This window comes from Cetorhinus maximus, chromosome 6 (genome assembly GCF_964194155.1).
Source record: "Cetorhinus maximus chromosome 6, sCetMax3.hap1.1, whole genome shotgun sequence".
Lineage (NCBI taxonomy): Eukaryota > Metazoa > Chordata > Chondrichthyes > Lamniformes > Cetorhinidae > Cetorhinus > Cetorhinus maximus.
The window spans coordinates 94,002,300-94,029,508 of NC_135884.1; the positions used below are offsets into that span (position 1 = coordinate 94,002,300).

The 27,209-nt window shown below is 41.4% G+C and overlaps 1 protein-coding gene across 4 annotated transcripts in view; it reads left to right on the plus strand.

The window, feature by feature from the left end:
* The window catches only part of mbtps1 (membrane-bound transcription factor peptidase, site 1), a 152,384-nt gene that overhangs the window by 30,405 nt on the left and 94,770 nt on the right, over positions 1–27,209 (plus strand). For 2 of the 4 annotated variants that reach the window (XM_078544090.1, XM_078544093.1), the window contains exons 2-4: positions 1,233–1,727; positions 9,715–9,972; positions 24,738–24,941. In XM_078544090.1, coding sequence (XP_078400216.1) covers positions 1,577–1,727; positions 9,715–9,972; positions 24,738–24,941 — 613 coding nt within the window. In that variant the 5' untranslated portion in view covers positions 1,233–1,576. The remainder of the gene's footprint in view (positions 1–1,232; positions 1,728–9,714; positions 9,973–24,737; positions 24,942–27,209) is intronic. The other 2 variants (XM_078544091.1, XM_078544092.1) reach the window with 2 other exon arrangements.

A 27,209-nucleotide genomic window follows, 5' to 3' on the forward strand; every position in this document is an offset into this window, starting at 1 on the left:
TGCACCCTTTTTATTGGAATGCAATTTTGTAGTTTTTTTTTGATTTCTGATGGGGAAAGAGAAAACCATGCATTGTGAAAATAGAACAAAGATCAGTTAAGAAGTCTGGGTGGGCGGGTGGTGGTGGTAGCAGGGTGATGGGGAAACTCTTTCGAGTTACCAACAGTCACAGATTGCAACTTCTTTTGAGTACAATCACAGTTCTTGGTTTACCGGGAGTGGGACATGAACCCACAACCCTCTGATTCAAAGGCGAGGGTGCTATGAACTGAGCCGATGCACTTAATTATTTACCTAATGAGGTTTGGTTGATTTGCTTGACAATCATGGCATAGTAGACTTGACTCGCGCAACAGACAGACTTTATATAAAGATGCAGATAGCTGGTGTCAATTGTAATTAAATTCCTACTGAAATTGAACAGATTCTCCCTGTCTAGTACCATACACAGATACCCTTTTAATTGGTAAAAGTAAGTCTTGGAGAAATAAAACCTCACCTGATTGTTGAAATTTGTAAGAAGAGCGTGGGACTTGGGCTACAAAAGAAATATTGTCACACTGTCCATTGTTCTATGGGAAAGCACATTGTGCGAGTATGGCTGAAACATTTCGGAAAATAAGTTTGTGACTTTAGCGGCATTGGCTTTTCTATGGAGCAAAAATATAAACAATTTCAAGTTATTTCTCTTTCTCTTGCTCCCCCACCACCCCTATTAGTTACAATTTTGTTTCTAATTTCCATCAAAGAAAGATGCTTAAACTTAAATATATTGTGGACTGGCTTTAGATGCTGGATATGAACTGGCTGTGTTTCATAAAAGTATGAAGCCTGGGCCATTATGGATTGTCGGAATTCTTTAGAAGGTCCTTTTGCACGTGGAATTTCTGTACTGCTTTTCTGAATAATGCTGCCTTCACTCTGTTGGAGGCCTGGGTGGTACAATAGCATTCCACTACTTTGCAGTGTAACTGTTGATTCCCTTCATGAGTTTACTTGTTCTGCACCTCTTTTGAAGAGAAGTAAAAAATCCTAGGGTTGGTCAGTGAGGGATGCTCCAGGAGATCTAGGAGGAGATTTGGCCTCTTGTCCCTTTCTTATTGTCTCTGTCAGAATAGGATTTCTGGGTGGAGAAAAGAGCTATAAAAGTCATTTGGCTGTTCATGTTTTTTTTTGCCCTGAAGATTGCATTTGAAATCCTAACCTTCTCTATTTCTCTCCTATTCCAATAGATTGGTTCAGCAGCTGAGCTGAGACTGGTGGATTTCCCTCTGGCGTTCCCCCTCTTTAATGACAAATGGAATCTCCTGTTCATGTATTACAGCATTAGTGATTGCAGCAGCCAGGTGCCATGGAGAAGAAACGGAGAAAGAAATGAAAGCCTTCTGAACTTGGTTGTGCTGTCAACCACTGCTTAAATATCATGAAAACAAAAATAGTCTATTTTGCAAACGTCTCTTGCAAATTGAACACCAGTAAGCGAACTTTTTCAGTGAGCAGAATGAACTGATCCTTGAGACAGCGCAAAACGGATTGGATTTCTGGATCTTTGGAAACTTTTTAGGATTTTGTGACCATGCGATTGGAGAGTGGCTGGCTGCTGTTGGTGGTGATTGTTGTATTGTGCAGTGGGGGACGACTTGGTACAGAGTTGCGGAACAAGATTTGTCCAAATTGTACCCATCTGGCTCTGAAGTTGGAGTACACTTCCAGTGCTGTTGAACACGGTAAGCAGATCTAATTTAAATTATGATGACTCACATTTCACAAATATTCTGTTAAAATAATTGCAATTATTGTAATTTTCGACCGTTAAGGCTTGGATGTTATAGTAGCAATGACGGCAAAGCTGTCAGTGTTCACCGTCATTAATTCTCTGAAATGGACATCAACTTGGAGTCCACACATCTGCATTTGAACACATAACCAGAAGTTGCAGTCAGTGATTCTGTTTCTTCATAGTGTTCTGGTAAAGTTTCCAGACTCCACTCAATTAAAAATCAGTGAACTGACGAGAACTTGCCCTTTTACACCATTAGTCTGGCTGAATAAACCCCTGAAATGTTATGCCTTCTAATAAGGAGTAGCTGGATTTTTAACAGTGTACTAAATCTTAACTGCTGAATAACCTGGCTGGAAAACTAATTTTATATTTGTCAATGCCAAATTTTTACTTTTTAATTATTTTAATTTTTAAGTTTGATATTTCAGCTTCAAATGCATATGTCCCAATCACTTATCTGTCTTGCTGCTCTCAAAATTTATAAATTTTAGGATAGTCAATGCATTTTACTTCCTGGTTTGGCATCTGAAAATACTTCAGTGTGATTGGTTGCTTACACTGCTTGATGACATTACTGTTGCTGGATGCCTGGAATTCCCCTTGCCTTGGCACCAGATAGAAATTAATGTATGCAAAGGTGAAATCCATGCCTCACAGATCACTAGATCTATGTGGGCAGCCTTCTATGAGATCAGCAGTGAGTGTCATTGCTTTGTCCCTGCCCACAAAATCCAGGCCTATGTGGGGAGCTGGCTTGTCGATTTAGCTGGATTAAGTGTTACATTCACAGGGCTTGGGTTTGAATTCAATCAAGATTGTTATCTTAAATCCCATCCCGTCTCCCCACCCTTCCCGCCAACAAAAAGTGAGGAGCTCATGGACGACTTTTTCATATAGATTATTTGATTAGCTGCCTCTGCCATTTCCCTCCCTTTTCTTAGCCCACCAGGTGAAACTTCCTCTAAAGCTCCCCTCTCCAACCTTTCTGCCTTAGCCCTGAACTCTAGTTTCTCTCTTACCTTCCCTTAGGCCCTCTGAGCTTATCTTGGTCCATGAGACCCACCTCCTGCTCCTTGACTTTGTTCTCACTAAACTGCACACCACCCAACTTCCTTTCCTAGTCCCCATGTTTGCTGATATGCTATCATCACCCGTCTCAAAAACACAACTGTTAACCTTTCAAACTACCATCCCTGCTCCAACATCCTTTTCCTCAAGCCCTTAGCATGTTGTCGCCTCCCAAATATATGCCCATCTTTCCAGGAACTCCATGTTTAAATCCCTCCAATAAGATTTGCAATCTGACCACAGTACTGAAACAACTCTTGCCCAAGTCAGAAAAGACATACTAGTGACTTGAGCTCCCTTTAAGCTGCATGGGCGCAAGACTGCTCACAAATCAAATTTGCTGCTCGGAGTGGGGAAGTACGTGGGTGGAAGGGGAAAAGAGGCCAAGCACAAGTGCGGCCCCTTAGGATGTGCGCGTGCGAAGTGATCTTAAAGGGACCGTGCAGTACAAGAACCAGGTTGTGGCCAGCGAAGGTTAATTAGAGGGAACATAGCTAGTGGCTGTGACAGAAGTGAAGATGAGCTATCCACCCTTGTCCCTCTTGATCTGCCTGCATTCTTGACTGACCATACCATTCTGCTACACAATTGTCCAGCTGGTTGGGACTGTGCTTGCGTGGTTCCATTCTTGTGCATCTAATTGTACAGAGTATCACCTGCAATGGTTTCTCTTCCTGCTCCCACAGTTATCTCTGGTGTTCCCCAAAGGAAGGTGTTAAGGAGAGATCTTATTTGTTATTTACATGCTGCCCTTGGCACCATCTTCTGAAAACCATGTCAGTTTTCACATGTATGCTTATGATACCCAGCTTTACCTCATCATTCCCTTCATTCTTCCACCGTCGCTAAATTATCAAACTGTTTCTCCAACATCTAGAATTGAATTAGCAAAAATTTCCTTAAATTAAACATTGGGAAGACTGAAGCCACTATCTTCTGTCCCCGGTACAAACTCCATTTTCTAGCTAGCCCCAGCTAGCCTCCAGCCCCACTACCCTCCGGTATCTGCACTCCTTTAATTCTGGCCTCTTGTAATTATAATCGTGTCACCATTGGTGGCTGTCTTCAGCTGTGTTGGTCTAAGCTCTACAATTCCTTCCCTAAATCTTTCCATTTCTCTCTCTTCCTTTAAGATGCTCCTTTAAAATTTAGCACTTTGACCAGGCTTTTGACCATCTGCCCTAACATTGCCTTATATGGCTAGTGTCAAATTTTGCTTTACATCATTCCCATGAAGCACCTTTGGAGATTTTATTATGTTGCAGGTGCTATATAAAACCAAGTTACTGTTGCAGTAATGAACGCCAGTCAGCTGTGAGTTGTATAGGTTGACATTGAGACAAAGTCTTTGTATCAAATACAGGGAGTTAGTTATACCTTCACCTGCCTCATTGTTTGTCTTATGTGTTTGAAGCTGACATTGGCTGTCCACTCTGGACTATTATGCACTTTCTGTACTTCTCAATGAGGTTAATGGGGAGGGGTGGGGATGAGTCAGGGGCAGAAATAATGAAAGCTATTACAAATAGCATGAAACCTTCTATTCTTAAGGAAAGACAGTAAACCAATTGAGTCTGTTTTCCAATTAAAATTGATCATGGCTGATCATCTAGCACAACTCCACCTTCTTGTGCTTCCCCATGTCCTTTAATTCCATAATACCTAAATATCGATGGATCTATGTCTTGAATACTCTTGAATTGAGCTCAGTGACTGAACATTGACCACTTTGGGAGTAGAGAATTCCGAAAACTGACAATCCTTTGAGCAAAGAAATTTTGCTTCATCTCAGTCCTAAATGGCTGACGTTTACTTTATGACTGTGATCCCTAATTTTAAATTCTCCAGCCATGGCAAACATCTTCCCAGCATCTGCCCTGTCAAACCCCTTAAAAATGTTATGTTTCAGTGAGATCACCACTTGATCTTCTAAATTCTAGGGAACATAAGCTGAGTCTTCTCAATTTCCTCCACATAGGACAATCCCCTAACCCAGGAATCAATCTAATAAACTTTTGTTTCACTGCCTCCAAGACTGTTATATCCTTCCTTGGGTAAGGAGACCAAAACTTGTACAGTACTCCTAGTGTAATCTCATGGAGATCCAATAAAGTTGCAGTAAGACTTTCACCCTTGCAATGCAATCTCTTTGTAATAATGGTTCCCATACCATCTGCTTTCCTAATTAGATTATTTATACACTATTTCCCTTTCATACGTCTGTAACTCTGCCTCATCATGTTATGATTTTCCAAGTGCCCTGTTGTCATGTCCCTAATAAAAACAAACATTTTCCCTGCTGCTGATGTCCACGTTTTCTGTTTTTGAGTAGCGAGGTTACATTTGCTACTTTCCAATCCAGGGGCACTATTCTAGAATCTCGGGAATTCTGGAAGATCAAAACCACTGTGTCCACTATTTCTATAGTTACCTCTTTAAAAACCCTAAGATGCAGGCCTTTGGCTCCAGGGGATTTGTTGACTTTTAAGTCCATTAATTTCTCCAATACTATTTCTTTGCTAATATCCCCAAGTTCCTCATTTTCACTAGGTCCTTGGTTTGCCACTATTTCCAGAATATTTTTGTTCCTTCTACCAAGAAGACAGTAGAAACTATATTTGTTTAATATCTTTGCCATTTCCTTATTCCCCATGATAATTTCTCCTGTTTCTGCCTCTAAGGGACCCATGTTTAATCTCGCTAATCTTTCCTTTTCACATACCTATGGAAAGTATATATTTTTTATGCATCTTACTGGCTTACTCTCATTCTCTTTCTTTATAAATGTCCTTGGTTATTCTTTGAATTCCAAAAATGATGCATTTGCAGCACATAAAATACACTTTTATTCTTGTGTGGTCCTTTCTTTAATTTGCTGTTTGAAAGGGAGTGGGTCTATTTATTTTTAGACTTGAGTCGGTGTGTGATTTTAAAATGGTTCCTTATGGTTGTACAGTGAAAGGCATCCAGGGTGTATAAATATGGAAAGAACTCTAGACTCCTTTAGCTGATTGAAGGGCTGACGAAAAGCTTAGTTTGGATGCTGGTATTTTAATTATATTTTATACTTGGTTAGGCTGTTTCAAAGTAGGGCAGTTAACTGAAAATAGAAATACAGCTAATGCGTAAGATTTGTTGGTGAAGCTGGTCAATACAGTGAACTCCAATGGTGGGGTTCTCTCCAACAGTAAAGTTCTCAACTGAGGCCAACACTTGCTTTTGGAAAAATGACACGGGATGTTTGCTGTAATTATTTACCATTCATGTTTGGGGGCTGAGGCTTTGGTGCCTCTGAAAGGTTTGTCCTTTATGGTCTTCTGCCTTCGTCATTTGCCTGAGGGAACAGGTATGTCCCCTTTTTTGTGGGGCTGGTGGCAAAGAGAGAGAGAGAGACGTTGCACCAGTAATTTCAGCAGCAGCATGTGCTAAAACTGGTTGCATGCACTACTGACCAAGCTTTGATGGCTGACTACTTGTTATCTTAATCAGGGAGTGCCTTGTGGTAGGCTAAAGGGAGAGAAAATAACATTTGAAGATTAGGAATAAACCACAGGAATCTGAAATGGTTCCATACATGGGTTTCCCCGCACAGTCTGCCTAGTCAGTTGATAACTGGGATATGCTGCCTATTCTCAAGTGGCAAGGAACTAATTGGATGGCATAAAATATTCCTTTTGGAATCTATGTAAATATATATTTTTGAGAAAATCAGCTAGCTGTATGCTGAGGAGCGATTAGAATAAAGGAGGCCTTCCATCAAGATTTTAAAATAACTTCAAGATTGGGGAAAGATGATCTCATTTTTTGAAAGAAAAGTCCTGGTATATGCTATTATTGGAATAAAAGGCAGAGGGATTACGTGGCCCAGATCTTCCAGTCTATGGATTGTATGACCCAAGGTGTGTGTCTCAGGAAGTTTGAACTTCCAACAGGCAGTTCCCCTGTCCCTAGGACCCTCTGTGAATGTCTCCCGTCTCCCAGTAAGAGTCGGAAACTACAGACAGTTCCATGGTACTTACCCGAAATAGCTACCTAGGAAAGGTTAGACCTAAAAACCCTAGTTTTTAACTCCTGGGTAACATACAAGTGACACCCTGCACCCCCAACTACCCCTTCCACCATACTAACATGGTAACCCCTGACCAACCCCGGTCTGCCTTCCCAACCTGCCCCCCCTTGCCAACCTGCCCGCTTGCTAACATTCAGCCACTCGCCCATTTACCAAAATTCACACTGGACATTTAACCTTCCCAAACGGCAGCTAGTACCATAAAAAGGGGGTGTGGCTATTGTCTCCTCTTCTCCTGTCCCCCTCACCGCCATTACAAAGAGATGGTTGCAAGGTGACCAAGGTTGGGAAATTAATATTCCAGGATACACAACATTTTGGAAATACAGACACAATGGCAAAGGAGGAGGGGTAGGTGAAGGATGACATAAGGACATTAGTGATCTTGGAAGGATCTTGGCACAGAAGATCATGAAGTGGAATCAGTATGGGTGGAGATTTAGGAATATCAAGAGTTAGAAAAAGCTAATGCGAGTCGTTCATAGGCCTCCTGACAGTAGTTGTACTGTTGAACAGAGCACTAAACAGAAAATTATTGGAGCATGTAACAAAGGCAGTGAAATAAATATGGGGGACCTTTTTCTTCATATAGACTGAGACAATCAAATTGGCAAGAGTGGTCTAGAAGATAAATTTGTAGAATGTTTTTGTGCCAGTTTCCTGAAGCAATACATTTTGGAACTGATGAGGGATAAGCTGTTTTAGATCTTGTATTGTGTAATGAGCCAAGGTTAAATAGTAATGTCATATTAAAAGATCCGCTGGGAGCTGATGATCATAATACAATTGAATTCCATTAAGTTTGAAAGCAACGTACTCCATTCACAACAAGAATCTTTAAACTTTAAATGAAGCCAATTACATAGCTATGAGGGGAGAACTGGTTAAGATTGTTGAAGGTATGGCAGTAAATAAACAGAAGACACTTGAAGAAGCAATTCAAAATGCTAAGTAAAAATACATTCCATTGAGAAACAAACATTCAGCAAGAAAGATGTCGGCTGCATAAGAGAAATGGAAGGTGACCTAGGGGCTAAAAAGAATGAGGAAATCAAGGTAATTTATATCAGCAGAGGAAGAAGCACTGGAGAAGCTAAAGGGACTAAAATCTGACACATACCCAGGACCTGATGGCCTACATCCTCTGCTTCTAAAAGAGATAGCAAATCACAGCCAGAGCATCCAACAAAATTCCCTAGGTTCTGGAAGTTCTGGAAGCAGATTGGAAGTTAGCAAATGTGACTTTGTTATACAAGAAAGGAAGAAGAGAGAAAACCGGGAATTACAGGTCATGATGGCCTGGCATCAGTCATTGGGAAAGTGCTGTAATCAATGTTAAGGAAGCCTTAACAATGCACTTAATTACTGTCTGATCATATTATGATTTATCTAAGTTTGCTGATGATACAAAGTTAGGTGGAAATGCAAGTTGTGAGGACGGCGCAACGAGATATAGACAAGTTTGAGTGAGCAACAAGATGGGCAGATGGAATATAATGTGGGGAAGTGTGAAATTGTTCACTTCGGTTCTATGAATAGAAAAGCAGAATATTTTTTAAAAGGCATGAAACTTAGAAATGTTGATGTTCCAAAAGATTTGGGTGTGCTCATACAAAGCACTCTAAGTTAGCATGCAGGTACAGCAAGCAAATCAGAAGGCAAATGACATGTTGGCCTGCATTACAAGGGGACTGGAGTACAAGAATAAGGAAATCTTGCTACAATTGTACAAGGCTTTGGTGAGAACACACCTGGAATACAGTGTGCACTTTTGATCTCATTTAAGGATATGCTTGCAGTGGAGGCAGTACAGCAAAGGTTCACTAGATTGACCCTTGGGATGAGAGGGTTGTGCTAGGATGAGAGGCTGAGTAAATTAGGTTTATGTTCTCTGGAGTTCAGAAGAATGAGAGGTGATCGCATTGAAACATACAAGATTCTGAAGGGGTTTGACAGAGTCGTTGCTGAGAGGTTATTTCCCCTGTCTGAGGAATCTAGAACATTGGAGGGGGCCAGTCTCAGGATAAGGGGATGGTCGTTTAGGACTGAGGCGAGGAGAAATTACTTCATTCAAAGCGTTGTTAATCTTTGGAATTCTCTGCCCCAGAGGGTTGTGGATGTTCCATTGTTGAATACAGGCTGGGATAGACAGATTTTTGGTGTCTAAGGGAACTGAGGGATATTGGGCAGGAGGTGGTGGGATGAAAAGTGCAGCTGAGGCCTGAGATCAGCCATGATCGTACTGAGTTTTGGCACAGGCTGTATGGTCTACTCCTGCTACTATCTCTAGTGTTGTGCTGATGCAGTAGATGCATAGCAGATGCCACTCACTGACTACAACAATTTGCTTAGACTGCAAACATGATTGTGAAAAGAAAACTGTGATTGGCAGAAGTTCACATCAAATGGTTGAAGATGTGATAAATTGAAGAGTTGGGCTTAGTTATCCAATGGCTAAAACCCAAACAAAGGAATGATTCAGTTGGAGTCTGTTGTTCTTTCAGAGATCACAATCATTTAGGTGGCTCTTGCCTGTGCCAGCTATATTTCCATCAGCTGGAGCCTATTTCCATCAGCTGGAGCATATTTCCCTGTTGTTTTTCCCTTCCTCTGCCCTCTCGCTTGTGGGTGGGTGTTTGTGAGCCTTGGGGTGGAAGGGAGATGTGAACTTGATAATACCTTTTCAGGAGTGACCTGTCCTGAACGTGTGAACGGGGTCACTAATGGTGAAAGCTTCTAATGTTTAAGCATGAAGAAAACCCATTTTGTACCATATTTCCTTGTTCAATCCTAGAGTACATTGTGGCCTTTAAGGGATACTTCACTGCCACAGCCAGGAGCAAATTCATTTCCAGTGCACTGAAAAATACAGATGTGGTGGAATGGCGAATTGTTCCACGTGACAACCCTGCCAGTGACTACCCAAGTGACTTTGAAGTTGTTCAGATTAAAGAGAAGCAACGGGATACTGTACTAACTCTGGAAGACCATCCGCACATTAAACGAGTTACACCTCAGAGGAAAGTCATTCGCTCCCTCAAATTCACAGAGAGTAAGTATAATAAGAGAATTGAAATTTTGTGAAAACCATGTTATATAATCTATATAGCTTTTCGGTCTTCAGTTGCAGAGTAATTTTAATCTTCAGGATAACTCTACAGATTTGGAATTCTAGCCATTTGGAGTGTTAGGAACAAGGTGCTGATCTGTTAAACTGAAACCAGGAAATTTAACAACATGGCTGGCAACTGACTTGGCTAATTGACCTGTCTCTGTATTCCTGTTAAATACTGTGATCCTGCAATCATAAAGCTACTTATGTAACCTATTTGAATTTTCTGTAAGAAACCTCTTGTTTGCCTGCATCTTCATTTATGCAAATTTGTATATTAAATCAAGGTGTGTGTGTGTATCTGAAAGACTGTTTAGAAAACAAAGTTTTAAGAAAAAGAGAAACCCACAATAATAGTTTCCATAAAATTGCCATTACAAAACGTTTGCATAACTTCATCAGTTGCCTGAAATGACAGCTTTGAGAATTTACCACTTTTATTTTGAAGCCTTTTAGTAAAAGCAAAAACAAACACTTTCAAATCTTAATATGATGAGAAGACACACTCTTCTATCTTGCTGCTCCTGTAGAACATTGAGAAATTCTACGAACTGCACATGCAGTGAATGCTTAGATGTGACTCAAAGCTCCGTCAATTGTCATCAGGCCAGGCATCTGAGACCTTGAAGTGAAACCTTTAATGAAGCTGTTAAAAGATGCTATGGATGAATTTCATCATGTAGTAAAATATGTAATTTTTTTTGTTTTATTTTGTTCAAACCATTGCGTTAAATATTATACATTTTAGTTGGGGTGGGTTTTGATGGGAAGAGTGGCAGGTAAAGTTGTTTATTTATCATATTTAACATCATAAAACATCCCAAAGTGCTTAACAAGGCAAGATCTTTGACACAGACAAAAAAAATCAAAACAGATGACCAAAGACTTGATCCAAGATGTAGGTTTCAAGGAGCATCTTAAGAGAGGCAGAGATGTTTAAGGAGAGATTTCCAAAGCTTGGGGCCCATAGCAGCTGAAATCTCAGTGGTGGGGTGTTTAAAAATCAGAGATACTCAAGAGGAGGCTTGTAGGGCTAGAGGAGACAACAGAGAGAGGGAGGCTGAGGCCATGGCAGGATTTTAAAATTGAGGTGTTGTCAAATGGAGGGGCAATGAAGGTCAGCAGGTGTTGGGATGGGGGATGAATGAGATTTGGAGCGATTTAAGATGCAGACATCAGTGTTTTGTGAGAATACAAGTTTACATAAGGTGGAAGATGGGAGGCTGGCCAGGAGAGCATTGGAATAGTCAGTTCTAGAGGTAACAAAAGCATGGGTGAAGATTCCAGCGAAGATGAGCTGAGACACAGTGGATTGGGTGATGTTACGAAGATGAAAGTAGTTTAGGAAATGGTGCACCAAAAATTCAGGTCATAAACTCAATTTGGGTTCAAAACAGCACCAAGGTTGGGGGCAACCTTGGACAGCTGAAGGCAGTTGCTATGAGTGGAAACATACAAGGGAGTTTGTAGGAAGAACCAAAGACAATGGCTTTCATTTCCCCAATATTTAGTTGAAGGGACTTGCTCAATCAATATCAGAAGTTGGACAAGCAGTATAACAAATCGGTCAATGGAGAAGTACAAGGTCATGGTGGTGAGAGCGCTGAGTGTTGGCAGCATACATGAGCATCTGATATTGTATTTTTAGATAGTGCTGAGGGATAGCCTGTAGAAGGGGAATAGGAGGAGACCAACAGATCCTTTGCATAAGAACATACATATTAGGCGCAGGAGTAGGCCATTCAGCCCTCATTCAGCCCCGCCATTCGTTAAGATCGTGGCTAATCTGATTGTGGCCTCAACTCCACGTTCTACCTTCTTCCAATAACCTTTGACCCCTTCTTAGTGAAGAATCTTTCTACCTCTGCCTTAAAAATATTCATTGATCCTGACTACACCGCTCTCTGAGGAAGAGAGTTCCAAAGATTCATGACCCTCTGAGAGAAAAAAAGTCTTCTCATCTCTGTCTTAAATGGGAGACCCGTTATTTTCAAACTGTCTCTCCTGGTTCTAGTCTCTCACATAAAGGGAAACGCCCTCTCAGCATCCACCCTGTTAAGTCCTCTCAGGACCTTGTATGTATCAATAAGATCACCTTTCAATTTTCTAAACTCCAATGGATGCAGGCACAGCCTGTCCATCTTTTCCTTGTAAGATAACCTCCCACATCCCAGCTATCAGTTGATAGTGTGTCTCCAGAGGAAACAGTGCAAGAGTGGAAAGAGTAGTGATTGTCTGGCTATGATGAAGAAAGAATAGAACCAAACTCGGATGGTTCCACCCAGCTGGTTAATGGAGAGGTGTTGCAGGAGGATGGTGTGGTCAGCTGTGTCGAAGAGTTGGCAGGGATTGTTTATCATGGCAGAGTGCCATTTGTAAGTGCCTTGAGGGAGAGTACAGGACTGAACACAAAAGTGAGGTTGACCTGATAAAGCCATAGTGATCATGATCTTGGTCAAATTCTAAAAGCCTTTTAAGCATTCTGGGAGGTGGGCTGGTAGAAACAATGGCACTTGGTTGGATTCTATAATTGCATAATGGTGGACAGTTAAATTTATTTGCAAGTAAAAGAAAGCAGTCAGAAACTGCAGGTGTTATACTTATGAAAAAAATTGATTGTCATCTAGTATTTCAAAATAAATTCCAGAGATTGTTGAGTACATAATCCAGTAAACAGGATTTGTAGAAATTACCTTTTCATATTTGGTCAGTCCTTTCTCAACCGCCACTGTCAGCTGACTTGGATGGGGCTGTGAACAGCAGCCTTGTTACTATATTAAGGCATGTTCACGATGCAAGACCTGAAACAAGATGCCGGAAATCTTGTTTTCCTTTTTGTTGTTGCTCCTGTTACAGGTTTTGAAAATGAGACATAACAAATTTTCATACTGCAGTGAGGGAACTGGAGGTCTTGTGACACAGTGGGTAATGTCCCTACCTCTGAGCCAGAAGCTCCAGGTTCAAGTCCCGCTTCAGGACTTGATGGCCATGGAAAGTGCGTGTATAACATGGCGAAACAGGTTGATTATCAGCCTGTAAATCCTTCCAATACACTTGATGACAGGCTGTAACGAGCAAGAGTGTTTCCTGGTCACCCATACTGCAGAAGGCAATGGCAAACCACTGCCAAGCATAATGATGGATCAATCCAATGCAAGTTCATGGTCGCCAATGCTCTTAGCGCATGGTACCTGAAGGAGGAGGAATAGGGTAACAGAATCTGAGAACAGAACTATTGTTGACCAGTTAGTAGCACTGAGCTGGTTAAGGCCCAAAGGAGATGGTTTCCAGACTGGACCTGTGGCTGTTGATTGAGGAATCAATGTAAGGAAATAACCTACTTTTCAAAGGTGCATCTGTCCATGATGGCAGTAGTACAAGTAACCAAAACAATTATTTTTGTCAAGACAAGGCTTTTTCTCCACTGTGAAGATGACATCTATTTTGTCAGTCAGTAAGGTCAGGTTAAACAAAAAACCTAGATCTAAAACTTAGCAACTATGAGGTGTTCTGGGCCATGTGCAGAATTGTATACCTCTGTAATCTGCAGAATTTAGCTTTGGAGGAGCCTCAGCCAGTACCCTTGCCCAATAGGTACAAGGTTCTTGCTCCCGATGTGGACGAGGCACAGACTCCAGGGAGGATGAGCGAACTGACCCCAGCGCTGTGGTACAGAGCGCCATTCAAGTAAGGGGAGAAAAGAGAAATGGAGTAGTAATAGGGGATAGCATAGTTAGGGGAATAGATACTATTCTCTGTAGCGAAGACAGAGAGTCGCGAAGGCTGTGTTGCCTACCTGGTGCCAAGGTTAAGGACATCTCTTCTGGGCTGGAGAAGAACTAGGAGTGGGAGGGGAAGGATCCAGTTGTCATGGTCCACGTAGGTACCAATGACATAGGTAGGACTAGGAAAGAGGTTCTGCTGAGGGACTACGAGCAGCTCAGGGCTAAATTAAAAAGCAAAACCACAAAGGTAATAATCTCCGGATTACTACCTGAGCCACGGGCAAATTGGCGTAGGGTAAATAAGATTAGAGAGGTAAATGCGTGCCTCAAAGATTGGTGTGGAAGAAGTGGGTTCCAATTCATGAGGCACTGGCACCAGTACTAGGAAAGGAGAGAGCTGTTATGTTGGGACGGTGTTCATTTGAATCATACTGGGACCAGTGTCCTGGCAAATTGTGTAACTAGGGTTGTAGATAGGACTTTAAACTAATTAGCGGGGGAGGAAGGTTCAACTGAAGGGAAGTTTAAAAAAATCAAAATGAAATGAGAGTGCAGAGGTGCAGGGCAGTGAAGAGGCGAACGATAATGAAAGTGAGACAGGAAGAGGCAAAAATACAAACAGAAGAGTGCAGCAGAAATTAGAACCAGAATGAGTAATAATGGTAAAAAGTCAATGCTTAAGGCTCTTGTTACAAATGCTGCGTGCATTCAGGTAGAGATGGATGAGTTGACGGTACAAATATAAATGAATGAATATGACTTGATAGCTATTACAGGAACGTGGTTGCAGGGTGGCCAAGGCTGGGAACTCGATATTCAAGGCTATTTGACGTTCCGGAAAAATAGGTAAAAAGGAGAAGGAGATGATGTAGCATTGTTAATAAAGGAAGGTATCAGTGCGGTGGCAAGTAGTGATATAGGTGCAATAGATCGTGATGTGGAATCGGTTTGGGTGGAAATAAGGAATAGCAAGGGAAAGAACTCACAGGTGGGAGTCGTATATAGGCCCCCGAAGAGTTGCTTCACTTTGTAGGACAAAGTATAAATTGGGAAATAATGGAGGCATGTCACAAGAGCGAGGCAATTGTCATGGGTGATTTTAATCTGCATATTGACTGGACAAATCAGATTGGCAGGGGCAACATGGAAAACGAAGTTGTATAGTGCATGAGGGATTGTTTCTCAGAGCAATACATTATAGGACCTAAGATAAAAGCAAAAAGCTGCAGATGCTGGAAATCCAGAACAAAAACAAAAATACCTGTCAGCAGGTCTGACAGCATCTGCGGAGAGGAATATAGTTAACGTTTCAAGTCCGTGTGACTCTTCAACAGAGCTAAGGAAAAATAGGAAAGAGGTGAAATATAAGCTGGTTTAAGGGGGGGGTGGGACAGGTAGAGCTGGATAGATGGCCAGTGAAAGGTGGAGATTGCCAAAAGATGTCGTTATATGACCTACCTGGGAACAGGCTATTTTAGATTTAGTAATGTGTAATGGGGTGGTATTAATAAGAGATATCGTAGTTAAGGATCCTCTGGGAGGTAGCGATCACAACATGATAGAATTTCAAATTCAGTTCGAGGACGAGCAACTCGGGTCTCAAACCAGTGTCCTCAACTTAAGAGGTATGAAGAAAGAGTTGCCTAAAGCAGGCTGGGAAAATAGATTAAGAGGAAGGTCAGCGGATGAGCAGTGGCAGACATTTAAGCAGATATTTTGTAACCCACGGCAAAAATTTACCCTGATCAAAAAGGACTCAATGAGAAGGATGAACCACCGGTGGTTAACAAAGGCGGTCAAGGAAAGTGTCCAGTCAAAAACTAAGGTGTATAAAGTGGTGAAAACTAGTGGTATGCCAGAGGTTTGGGAATTTGTAAGGGACCAGCAGCAGATGACTAAAAAGCTAATAAAAAGGGAGAAAATTGATTATGAAAGTAAATTGGCAAGAAGTATAAAAACAAACAGCAAGAGCTTCTACGGGTATATGAAAAGAAAGAGAGTGACTAAAGTGAACATAACGTAAGAACTAGGAGCAGGAGTAGGCAATTCAGCCCCTCGAGCCTGCCCCGTCATTCAACACGATCATGGCTGATCTCATTTCGGCCTCAACTCCAATTTCCCGCTCTCTCCCCATAACCTTTCAACCTGTTACTAATTAAAAACCTATCTCCTCCTTAAATTTATTCAGCGACCCGGCATCCACTGCACTCTGAGGTAGTGAATTCCACAGATTCATGACCCTATGAGACAAGTAATTCCTCCTCATCTCAGCCTAAAACTATGGCCTCTCGTTCTAGAATGCCCCACAAGGGCAAACATCTGCTCCACGTCTACTTTGTCTATCCCCTTTATCATTTTATATACCCCAATTAGATCTCCTCTCATCCTTCTAAACTCTATTGAGTATAGGCCTAAACTGCTCAATCTCTCCTCATAAGACAAGCCCCGCATCTCTGGAATCAATCTAGTGAACCTCCTCTGACCCGCCTCCAATGCAACTACATCCTTCCTCAAGTAAGGGGACCAAAACTGTGCACAGTACTCCAGGTGCGGTCTCACCAATGCCTTGTACAGTTGCAACAACACTTCCCTATTTTTATACTCCATTCCTTTAGCAGTAAATGCCAAAATTCCATTTGCCTTCCCTATTACCTGCTGTACCTGCATACTAGCTTTCAGTGATTCATGCACGAGGACACCTAGATCCCTCTGCACTGTAGAATTCTGAAGTTTCTCTCCATTTAGATAATAAGTCACTTTTTTATTCGTACGACCAAAATGGATAACCTCACACTTATCCACGTTAAACTCCATCTGCCAAATTTTGGCCCATTCACCTAACCTATCCACATCTATTTGTAAATTTCTTATTCCTTCTTTGTAACTTACTTTCCCACCTATTTTGTGAGCATGGGTCCCTTGAGGGATGCGACTGGAGAATTGATAACAGGGAAATGGCAGATAATTTAAACCAGTATTTTGCATCGGTCTTCATGGTGGAGGACACTATAAACATTCCAAAGAGACCAGATAAGCAAGGAGCTAATGGGAGGAAAGATCTTGTAACAGTCTCTATGATGAGGGACAAAGCATTTGACAAAATAATGGGACTAAAGTTGCCAGGGCCTGATGGCCTCATCCAGAGGTTTTAAAGAAAGTGGCTGCAGAGATAGTGGAGGCATTGGTTGAAGTATTCCAGAACTCACTGAATTCTGGGAAGGCCCCAGTGGATTGGAAAACTGATAATGTGATGCCCTGTTCGAGAAGGGAGGAAGACAAAAAGCAGTGAAACTATAGGCCAGTCAGCCTAACATCTATTATTGGAAAAATGCTAGATTCCATTATTAAGGAAGAAATAGCAGGACATTTAGAAAAGCTTAGTGCAATCAAACAGAGTCAACATGGTTTTGTGAAAGGGAAATCATATTGTACAAATTTGCTAGAGTTCTTTGAGAATATAGCAAGCAGATTTGATAAAAGGGAATCGATTGATGTAGTGTATTTGGATTTCCATAAAGCATTCGATTAGGTGCCACATGAAAGGACACAAGATAGGAGCTCATGGTATTCTGGGTAAAGTATTAGCATGGATTGAGGATTGGTTAACACACAGAAGACAGAGTCTGGATTAATGGGTCTTTTTCAGGTTCCAAAGACGTAACTAGTTGAGTGTCACAAGGTTCAGTCCTAGGGCCTCAATTATTTACCATCTATATTGAGTTTGTTATGGACAAAGAAATCGACAAGTTGCAAAAAAGTGTTTTGGATTGGGGGAGAGTGAATTTTAGTAAAATGAGGCAGGATCTGGCCAAGGTAGACTGGGAATGGTTACTTGTGGGGAAATCTACAGAGGAACAGTGGGAGGTGTTCAAAAAGGAAATGGGGAGGGTACAGGCTCAACTTGTTCCCTCTAGGGTGATAGGCAGGAGTAACAAGCCCAGAGAACCATGGATGACCAGAGATATTCAGGTTACAATGAGAAGGAAAAGAGAAGCTTTTAGCAGGTACAAGGGAAGCAAATCAGCAGAGGCATTAGTGCAGTACAGAAAGTGCAGGGTGGAGCTTAAGAAAGCAATTAGGAGAGCAAAGAGGGGATATGAGAAAGCTCTGGCTGGTAAAAGTAGGGAAAATCCCAATATATTCTGTAAGTATATCAATGGGAAGAGGATAACCAGGGAAAGAGTAGGGCCCATAAGGGACCAAGGGGGCAATCTATGGGTGGAGCCAGAGGACACCACTAGAGTGTTGAATGAATATTTCACATCCGTCTTCACCCAAGAGAATGAGGATGAAGGTATCGAACTAAGGGAGAGAGACTGCGAGGTTCTTAAGCAAATTGATATAGGGAGTGACAAGGTATTGGAGGTGTTGGTAGGCTTAAAAGTGGACAAATCTCCAGGTCTGGATGATTTGTGTCCCAGACTGCTGAGGGAGGCAAGGGAGGAGATCTCAGGGGTTCTGACCCAAATTTTTAACTCCTCTCTGGCCACCGGGGAGGTGCCAGAGGACTGGAGAACAGCTAATGTGGTTCCACTATTTAAGAAGGGTTGTAGAGATAAGCCAGGGAACTACAGGCCAGTGAGTCTCACGTCAGTGGTAGGGAAACTATTGGAGAAAATTCTGAAGGAGAGTATCTATCTCCACTTGGAGAGGCAAGGTTTGATCAGGGATAGTCTGCATGGCTTTGTCAGAGGGAGGTCATGCCTAACAAATTTGATTGACTTTTTTGAGGAGGTGACCAGGGGTGTAGATGAAGGTAGTGCAGTTGATGTAGTCTATATGGATTTCAGCAAAGCCTTTGACAAGGTCCCACATGAGAGACTTATAAAGAAGGCAAATGCACATGGGATAAAGGGTAATTTGATAAGGTGGATTCAAAATTGGCTTAGTTGTAGGAGGCAGAGGGTGATGACAGAAGGATGCTTCAGTGACTGGAAGCCAGTGTCCAGTGGCGTACCACAGGGATCTGTGCTGGGTCCCCTATTATTTGTCATTTATATAAACGTCATAGATGACTATGTGAGGGGTAGGATTAGTAAGTTTGCGGATGACACAAAGATTGGCTGGGTGGTTAACAGTGAGGTTGAGTGTCTTGGGCTACAGGAAGATATAGATGGGATGGTCAAATGGGCAGATAAGAGGCAGATGGAATTTAACCCTGAAAAGTGTGAGGTGATACACTTTGGAAGGAGTAATTTGACAAGGAAGTATTCAATGAATGGCATGGCACTAGGAAGTTCTGAGGAACAAAGGGACCTTGGCGTGTGTGTCCATAGATCTCTGAAGGCAGAGGGGCATGTTAGTGGGGTGGTGAAAAAGGCATATGGGACACTTGCCTTTATCAATCGAGGCATAGATTACAAAAGTAAGGAGGTCATGTTGGAGTTGTATAGAACCTTAGTGAGGCCACAGCTGGAGTACTGTGTGGAGTTCTGGTCGCCACATTATAGGAAGGATGTGATTGCACTGGAGGGGGTGCAGAGGAGATTCACCAGGATGTTGCCTGGGATGAAACATTTAAATTATGAAGAGAGGTTGGATAGACTTGGGTTGTTTTTGTTGGAGCAGAGAAGACTGAGGGGTGACCTGATCGAGGTGTACAAGATTATGAGGGGCATGGACAGGGTGGATAGGGAGCAGCTGTTCCCCTTAGTTGACGGGTCAGTCACAAGGGGGCATAAGTTCAAGGTGAGGGGCAGGAGGTTTAGGGGGATGTGAGGAAAAACTTTTTTACCCAGAGGATGGTGACGGTCTGGAATGCACCGGGATGAGCACTTGGTACGTCATAACATTCAAGGCTATGGGCCAAGTGCTGGTAAATGGAATTAGGTAGGTAGGTCAGGTGTTTCTCATGTGTCGGTGCAGACTCGATGGGCCGAAGTGCCTCTTCTGCACTGTGATTCTGTGATGACTTGGAGGAGGGGGCAGAGTGCAATGTATCCAAATTTGCTGATGAGACAAATAGGTGGGAGGGCATGTTATGATGAGGACATAAGGAATCAGCAAGAGGATATAGGTTGAGTGAGTGGGCAAAAACTTGGCAGATGGAAAGTGTGAGGTCATGCACTTTGGTAGGAAGAATCAAAAGGCAAACTCTTATTTAAATGGAGAGAGAGGTCCAGCAAGTAATTAAGAAGGCAAATGCAATTTTGGCCTGTATTGCTAGGAGTTTGGAGTTTAAAAATAGGGAAGTCTTGTTACAACTGTACAGGGTGTTGGTGAGGCCGTACCCTGGAGTACTGTACAGTTTTTGTCCCTGTATTTAAGAAAGGATATACTGGCATTGGAGGCAGTTCAAAAGAAATTCACTAGACTGATTCCTGGGATGAAGGGGTTGACTTATCAAGAATGTCTAAACAGGTTAGACCTTTATTCATTAGAATTTAGAAGAATGAGGGGTGATCTTATTGAAACATACAAGATTCTGAGGGAGCTTGACAGGGTAGATGTTGAGAAGATGTTCCCACTTGTGGGGGAATCTCGAACTACGGTACATAGTTACAGAATAAGGGGACACTCATTTAAAACTGAGATGCGAAGGAATTTCTTCTCCTGAGGGTAGTTAATGTCTGGAATTCTCTATCCCAGAAAGTTGTGGAGGCTAGATTGCTGAAAGTATTTAAAGAGGAAGTAGATAGATTTTTGAAATATCAGGGAGTTGAGGGCTATGAATAACTGGCATGAAAGAGGAGTTGAGGCCTGGGGCAGACCAGCCAAGATCTTATTGAATGGTGGGGCAGGCTTGAGGGGCTGAATGGCCTACTCCTGTTCTTATTTCTTCTCAGAAATCTGGAGTGCAAAGGGACTTGTGAGTCCTAGTCCAGGATTCTCTTAAGGTTAACTTGCAGGTTGAGTCGGTAGTTAGGAAGGCAAATGCAATGTTGGCATTTATTTCGAGAGGACTAGAATATAAAAGCAGGGATGTGCTGCTGAGGCTTTATAAGGCTCTGGTCAGACCACATTTAGAATATTGTGAGCAATTTTGGGCCCCGTATCTCAGGAAGGATGTTCTGGCCCTGGAGAGGGTCCAGAGGAGGTTCACGAGAACGATCCCAGGAATGAAAGGCTTAACATATGAGGAACGTTTGAGGACTCTGGGTCTATACTCGATGGAGTTTAGAAGGATGAGGGGGGATCTGATTGAAACTTACAGAATACTGAAAGGCCTGGATGGAGTGGACGTGGGGAAGATGTTTCCATTAGTGGGAGAGACTAGGACCCGAGGGCACAACCTCAGAGTAAAGGGAAGACCTTTTGGAACAGAGATGAGGAGAAACTTCTTCAGCCAGAGAGTGGTGAATCTATGGAATTCATTGCTGCATAAGGCTGTGGAAGCCAGGTCATTGAGTGTATTTAAGACCGATATAGATAGGTTCTTGATTAGTATGGGGATCAAAGGTTACAGGGAGAAGGCGGGAGAATGGGGTTGAGAAACTTATCAGCCATGATTGAATGGCGGAGCAGACTCAATGGGCCGAATGGCCTAATTTCTGCTCCTCTGTCTTAAATATCTTAAATAAATATCTTAAATTGAAGCTGCTACGCAAGGCTAAACTGCAAAAGCAGTAGGCCATAGATGATGTTGAGTAGTCCACAAAGAAACTGATCAGAGGAAAACTCTGAAATACTATTGCATCCAACCAAGAGTGAGAAACCAGGTAGCTAACACTTTTATCACCTGAGCAGGTAGCTGCAAATGCCATCAGGACAGAATTCAATAGAAAAAATTTATATTTTTCCATTCAGTGAAGGGAACACATTTATCAATATCACAGCAATTTCAAGTGAATGTTAATTGTTTAGAGCTTGCAGTTAGTCAGGTAGCACAAGTTAATGGAGAGCTTTCTGCAGTTTCCAGATATATTATGCAGCAGGTATGAAGGTCAGAAGATCCAAGCCCAAGCTCCCCAATCAGTCAGTGTTTTTTGGGACCTGGCCAAAATTCAAAAACTGATGGACTATTCATGAGAATTGAACAAAGGAGCACAATAATACATAATACATAACCTATTACAATACTAATTGTTTGATTTGAGGAACACTACGTATGCAAGTATTCTAAATATATAAATATTAGCTAGATTTTTAAAACAACAAATTAGGTCTCTTCAACTGAAAGGTGCCATCAAGTATACTTTGGAGCAATATTTAATTGACAGGTGAGTTAGAATTGAAACTGAAAAATCCATTCCTTTTGTATTCCAGTCCCCTGAGTTAAATGAAGACTAATGTTCCAGGTAGTCTCGCTCATTGCTTTTTGTACTTGCCTGTTAATTTGAAACCATACATTTCAGGTAGGCTTGAAGATCAGTTCTGCACTTGCAAACAAAAGTTGGCCACAGGGTGGGAACCCAAATTTCCCAGACTGTAACTTGGTTTCCGGGTTCAGCTGCTGCATAACCAACTTGGTTACAGCCAGGGATGCAATTGTAAAACGAGTTGAAAGATTCCAGCTGCAATAACTAGGAGAACTGCGGACTACACCTTAGTTGGCAAAAGGTAACTTACTAAAGCAAGTGGTGTTCTAGTTAGAAGCACAACAGTAAAAAAAAAATGCAGTTGCTGGAAACATTCAGCAGGTGGGCAGCAGCTTGGAACAAGAAACAGTTAACATTTCAGGTCAGTGATCTTTCATTGGAACTGGAGGAAGTTAGGATTGACTGTTTATCAGCAAGTACTGAACTGGCAAAGAACAAGGAAGGATGGCATGGAGAGCTGGAGTGATTTAAATGACAAAAGGGACGATGCAGCCATGTAGTCTTGCATCGCATTGGAATCTGCATGTAAGCATTTCCATTGGGAATTCCAATGTTAAAATTCATGTCTGTATGTTGCCAGTAATACCAAAAAGTGGCGTTAAAATGGGAATTCTGCCATAGCATTTTAGTGTAGCACTATAGCACATAATTTGCCATCAGCAGTTCATCCCAGATTCCAATCCATGGGATTGCAATCCCAATGAGATTTTGAGCGCTGTCTCCTTAGGCTAGATACAGTGTGTTAAGCCTTTTTTCAGGGAGTTTCTACAAAGCTCAGCTCCAAAGGTAGATGATGTGACTCTTAATCTCAGGGTTGTCATTTTTGTATTGGGTAGTTTATTTTGACAATAAGGAAAAATTATTGATTTTTACCAAAAAAATCCTTAAACTAAATATTACAATCATTCTACACATTGCAAGTTGAGAATCTAATTTACTGATTTTTTTCTGATTATTTATTTTCATCATTTAACTGAATTATAAGAAGCATGTTTTCAGAGGGAATAGTTGCTAAATGATGGGTGGACTAAATGCAAGAACTTGCAATTGCTTGAGGACTGCACACACTTAAATGGATACCTTGAATTTTATTGTTAGCCTGTTGTCAAGTCAGCTTGTTTGTTTTAATGATGTTGCCTGACTCTCTGACACTGAACTGAGCATGTGCAAGAAGTGCTCCCCTCATGTTGCAGCACAAATAAACAGCTGGGTGTGAAATTGGGTCTGAAAGTAGTGCCTTAAGCTTGGGCAATTACAAAAGTTTTAAGACTGAGTTGGTTAAAGTGGACTTGGAAAATAAAAGGTAAGACTTGTAGATAAGCTGTGGCAGACATTTAAGGAGATATTTCATAGCTCTCAACAAAGGTATATTCCATTGCGAAAGAAATACTATATGAGAAGGATGAAACATCCGTAGCTAACTAAGAGAGTTAAGAATGGTGTCAAATTGAAAGAATATGTATATCATGTTGTGAAGGTTAGTGGTAGATCAGAAGGTTGGGTAAAGTTTAGAAACCAGCAAAGGAAAACTATAATGAAAGACAAAATAGATTGCAAGTAAACCAGCAAGAAACATAAAACAATCAGTAAGTGTTCTACAAGTGTATAAAAAGACAAGTAAATATTGATTCCTTGGTGGATGTGTGTGGAATTAATAATGGGGAAACAAGGAAATGCCAGAGACTTTAGAAGACACAAAAAGCATCCCAATAATAATAGTAGAAAATCAGGGAGCAAAAGGGAAGGACGAACTTAGAACAATCGCTATCACTCGAGGGGGAAAAGTACTAGGCAAACTAATAGGACTAAAGGCTGACAAGTTCCCTGAATCTTATGGCCTGCATCATAGGGTCTTAAGTGTCTGCAGAGATAATGAATGAATGAATTGTAATCCCACAAAATTCCCTAGATTCTGTAAAGGTCCCAGCCACAAATGTGAGATCAGTTCAAGAAAGGAGGGAGACCGAAAACAGGAAACCATAGGCCAGTTAACCTAATGTCTGTCATAGGGAAAATGCTGGAATACATTATTGAGGAAGTAGTAGCAGAGCATTTAGAAAATCATAATACAACATGGATTTATGAAAGGGAAATCGTTTTTGACATTTATTAGAGCTCTTTGAGGATGTGATGAGCAGGGTGGAAAGAGAGGGCATTTGATTTCCAAAAGGCCTTTGATAAGGTGCCATAGAAGGATCTACTGCACAAGATAAGAGCTCATGCTGTTGGGGTGCAGAGGGCGAGGATAATTGGATCATATTCAGTTGGGAGAACTGTAACTAGTGAGATGCCACAGCCGTGCTGGGGCCTCAACTGTTTACAATCTATATTAAGGACTTGGATGAAGGACAAGGGTATTATAGCCAAATTTGCTGACGATACAAAGATAGGTGGGAAAGCAAATTGTGACAATGATATCCTCTCCAAAGGGATATATATAGGTTAAGTGAGTGGGCAAATATTTGGTAGATGGAGTATAATGGATGAGAGTTGCGGGTTTGGGAGGTTTTGCTGTTGGACTGTGATTGAAAGCTGTCACATTTTTGAATTTTATCAGTTCTACCCCCAGCCCCCCGCCCACCTTTTGCTTTAAAACACAATTAAGTCAGCCTATTTCAAATATCTTCTGTGGGAAGTAAGTTTTTTTCCAACAGTGCAAGTCAAGACAGTCACACTTTTGTGTTCCATGTCGTATTAGACTTAAATGTATTTTTTGTTGCAGCAGACTCGGCTGCACCATGCAATGATAGTCGATGGACGCAGAAGTGGCAGTCTTCAAGACCTCTGAGGAGAACCAGCCTCTCTCTGGGCTCTGGATTCTGGCATGCTACAGGCAGGCATTCAAGCAGACGTCTGTTGAGGGCCATCCCCCGGCAGGTAGCTCAGACACTGCAGGCAGATGTATTGTGGCAGATGGGGCATACAGGTATGTATGGGACTCCAGTTGGTAATGTTATGTAACTGGACAAACAATTTATTTGATTTTGTGTAATTGAAAAGAGCTGAAAGGAGGCATCCATTGTTCTTTTTTGACTATTTCTATGGTGTTCAAAATTGGACATACTCTAGTACATTTGGCTTTCCAGAACAATTCTAGATAACAACTATAAATTAGAAATCATTTTAAAGGTGATGCTCGTGATTCCCACAGGACTCTTGCAGTGTTAACCCTCCCCCCGCCCCAAAGTGAAAACGGTTTGTAAGAGCAATGTGCCGAGGATGCTGGAAAACATTTTTTTTTTTTCATTTTGTGGATGGCCCAAGACATTTGTTCAAAGAAACTGATTTGTATGCCTGTTCTTTGGAATACACAATAAATTTTCTCTCCATCTTAATCAGTGTTTAGCAAAAAATACATTTTTCTGGTATAGCTTTATGAAGGGCACTTAGTAGCTTACTAGCTGGGGTTTTGTAATGTTTTTCTTTGCTTCATATGTCAAAAAGATGAATAATTTTCAAAGCTTTCAGTGAACTTTAAATTGCTGCATATGCTGTGGAACCAGCTTAACCTATATCTCTTAATATGCTAAATAATCTAAGTTTACATCTTAGTAGCTGTCACCTAATTTTATATCCAAAATCAAGAGTTTTAATATTGGATCATATGCTCTTCAGTGCACTTGAAGATGTGAGATCTCTCATCCCAACTTTTGCCTCTCGTGGGCAGTTTGTAGTCACATGCAGTTAAATTTCCACTGTCTCCTTTGGTAGCTACATAAGAGGTTGGCTGAAGATATGTGAAGTTCTTGAACATACTTGCTGAGTTATCTCTTGAAGTCAAGAACCATGCTCACTTAGAATTTGACTATTTTTAATACTCTGCTCCCATTTCACTACAATTTTGCTTGGCAGGTTATTCCAGATATTTACCACCCTTTGCAACAAGTTCCTTTTAGTTTTCTGTTTGGGCTATATTCAAACAATTTGACGCCTTATGGCTAGCATTTGTTTGTATTATCACACCTCTACCATTCCTGGATCACAAAGTACCATAAAACTCAACAGTTGCTCAAATTTTTGCACCAGTTTCTTTCATTGACATGTTACTTTTCAGTCTACTGACTATATGCGTTTAAACTTAATTCTCCAAAACATTGCATTTGACCACAAACCTATCTATTTTACCTTGGAAATCCCTTGAAAAATTTCTTTTGCACGGGTTTGTCCTTTTCTTTAGGGTCTAGGACTGGAGTTCTACTAGGTTTTCAGAGTTGCTAATGTTTACCTCTCTTCCTAGCAATGAATAATAATCTTTGAACCATAAGTTATGCTTGCAGACTCTTGTCTCTTTATGCAGGAATCTTGCAATTTTCCAGTTACAACCTGAACTGCAATGCCTGTTGATTCTAGTCCTCCTACTACTTGCAGCTTCCTGGCCTCTGAACCAATGCAGACCTACACCGCATTTCAGCCGGATGAGAATGTCCATGGCCACCACATGAAGTTACACTTCTAATGTAGAAAATGTTCCAAGGTTTTTTCCAGCAATATTGAATCTGGTTATGCTGCATGCAGTTGTGTAAGGATGCTTAGAGAATGTTAATGTTGTGAACTATGTAAGAAACGTTAGTGACATGGTATCAGATGAATCTTTAACCTCTTGAAGTTTACATCAGTGAATTGGCTATTGACTTGCAATCCATCTCTCCATTAAAATGCCTAAAATTTAGGTAGTCTTTCAGCTGCCTTGCTTTGCCTAATCCAAAGAAGGTGAACAGTTATATTACTGAATTAGTTAGCTTGACTTTTGCCAGACTCACCGGAGATGAAGTTAGAGAGAAATTTCAAACTGAAAAATTAATCCTGCAATCATGGCTAAGTAATGCAATCCTTAGGTTAGCATCAAGGAGCGTACTAGAGTACATGGGTAGCTATTAATTGACTAGGCCTAAAATCTGAACATTAGCTGGGCTTGTTTCTCAATTATGTTCATGATCAATATGATGGCACAGTTAACACAGTTGGGTTTGGTGGTTGGATTCCATCTGTTGCTGCTAAAGTTAATGGCTTTGAACAATGTGACAAACACATAACTATGCCCTTCCAGTACCAGTTGTAGTTAAATTGGCCTGTTTTCTTCTGTTTCCCCACCTGCTCTCCCCCACCCCACAGAAGTCTGACTGCTTACTCATATTTGTTTCTGTTTCGGTAACTTCAGTAATTACATTCACAATTGCATTTATTCTGCACCTGT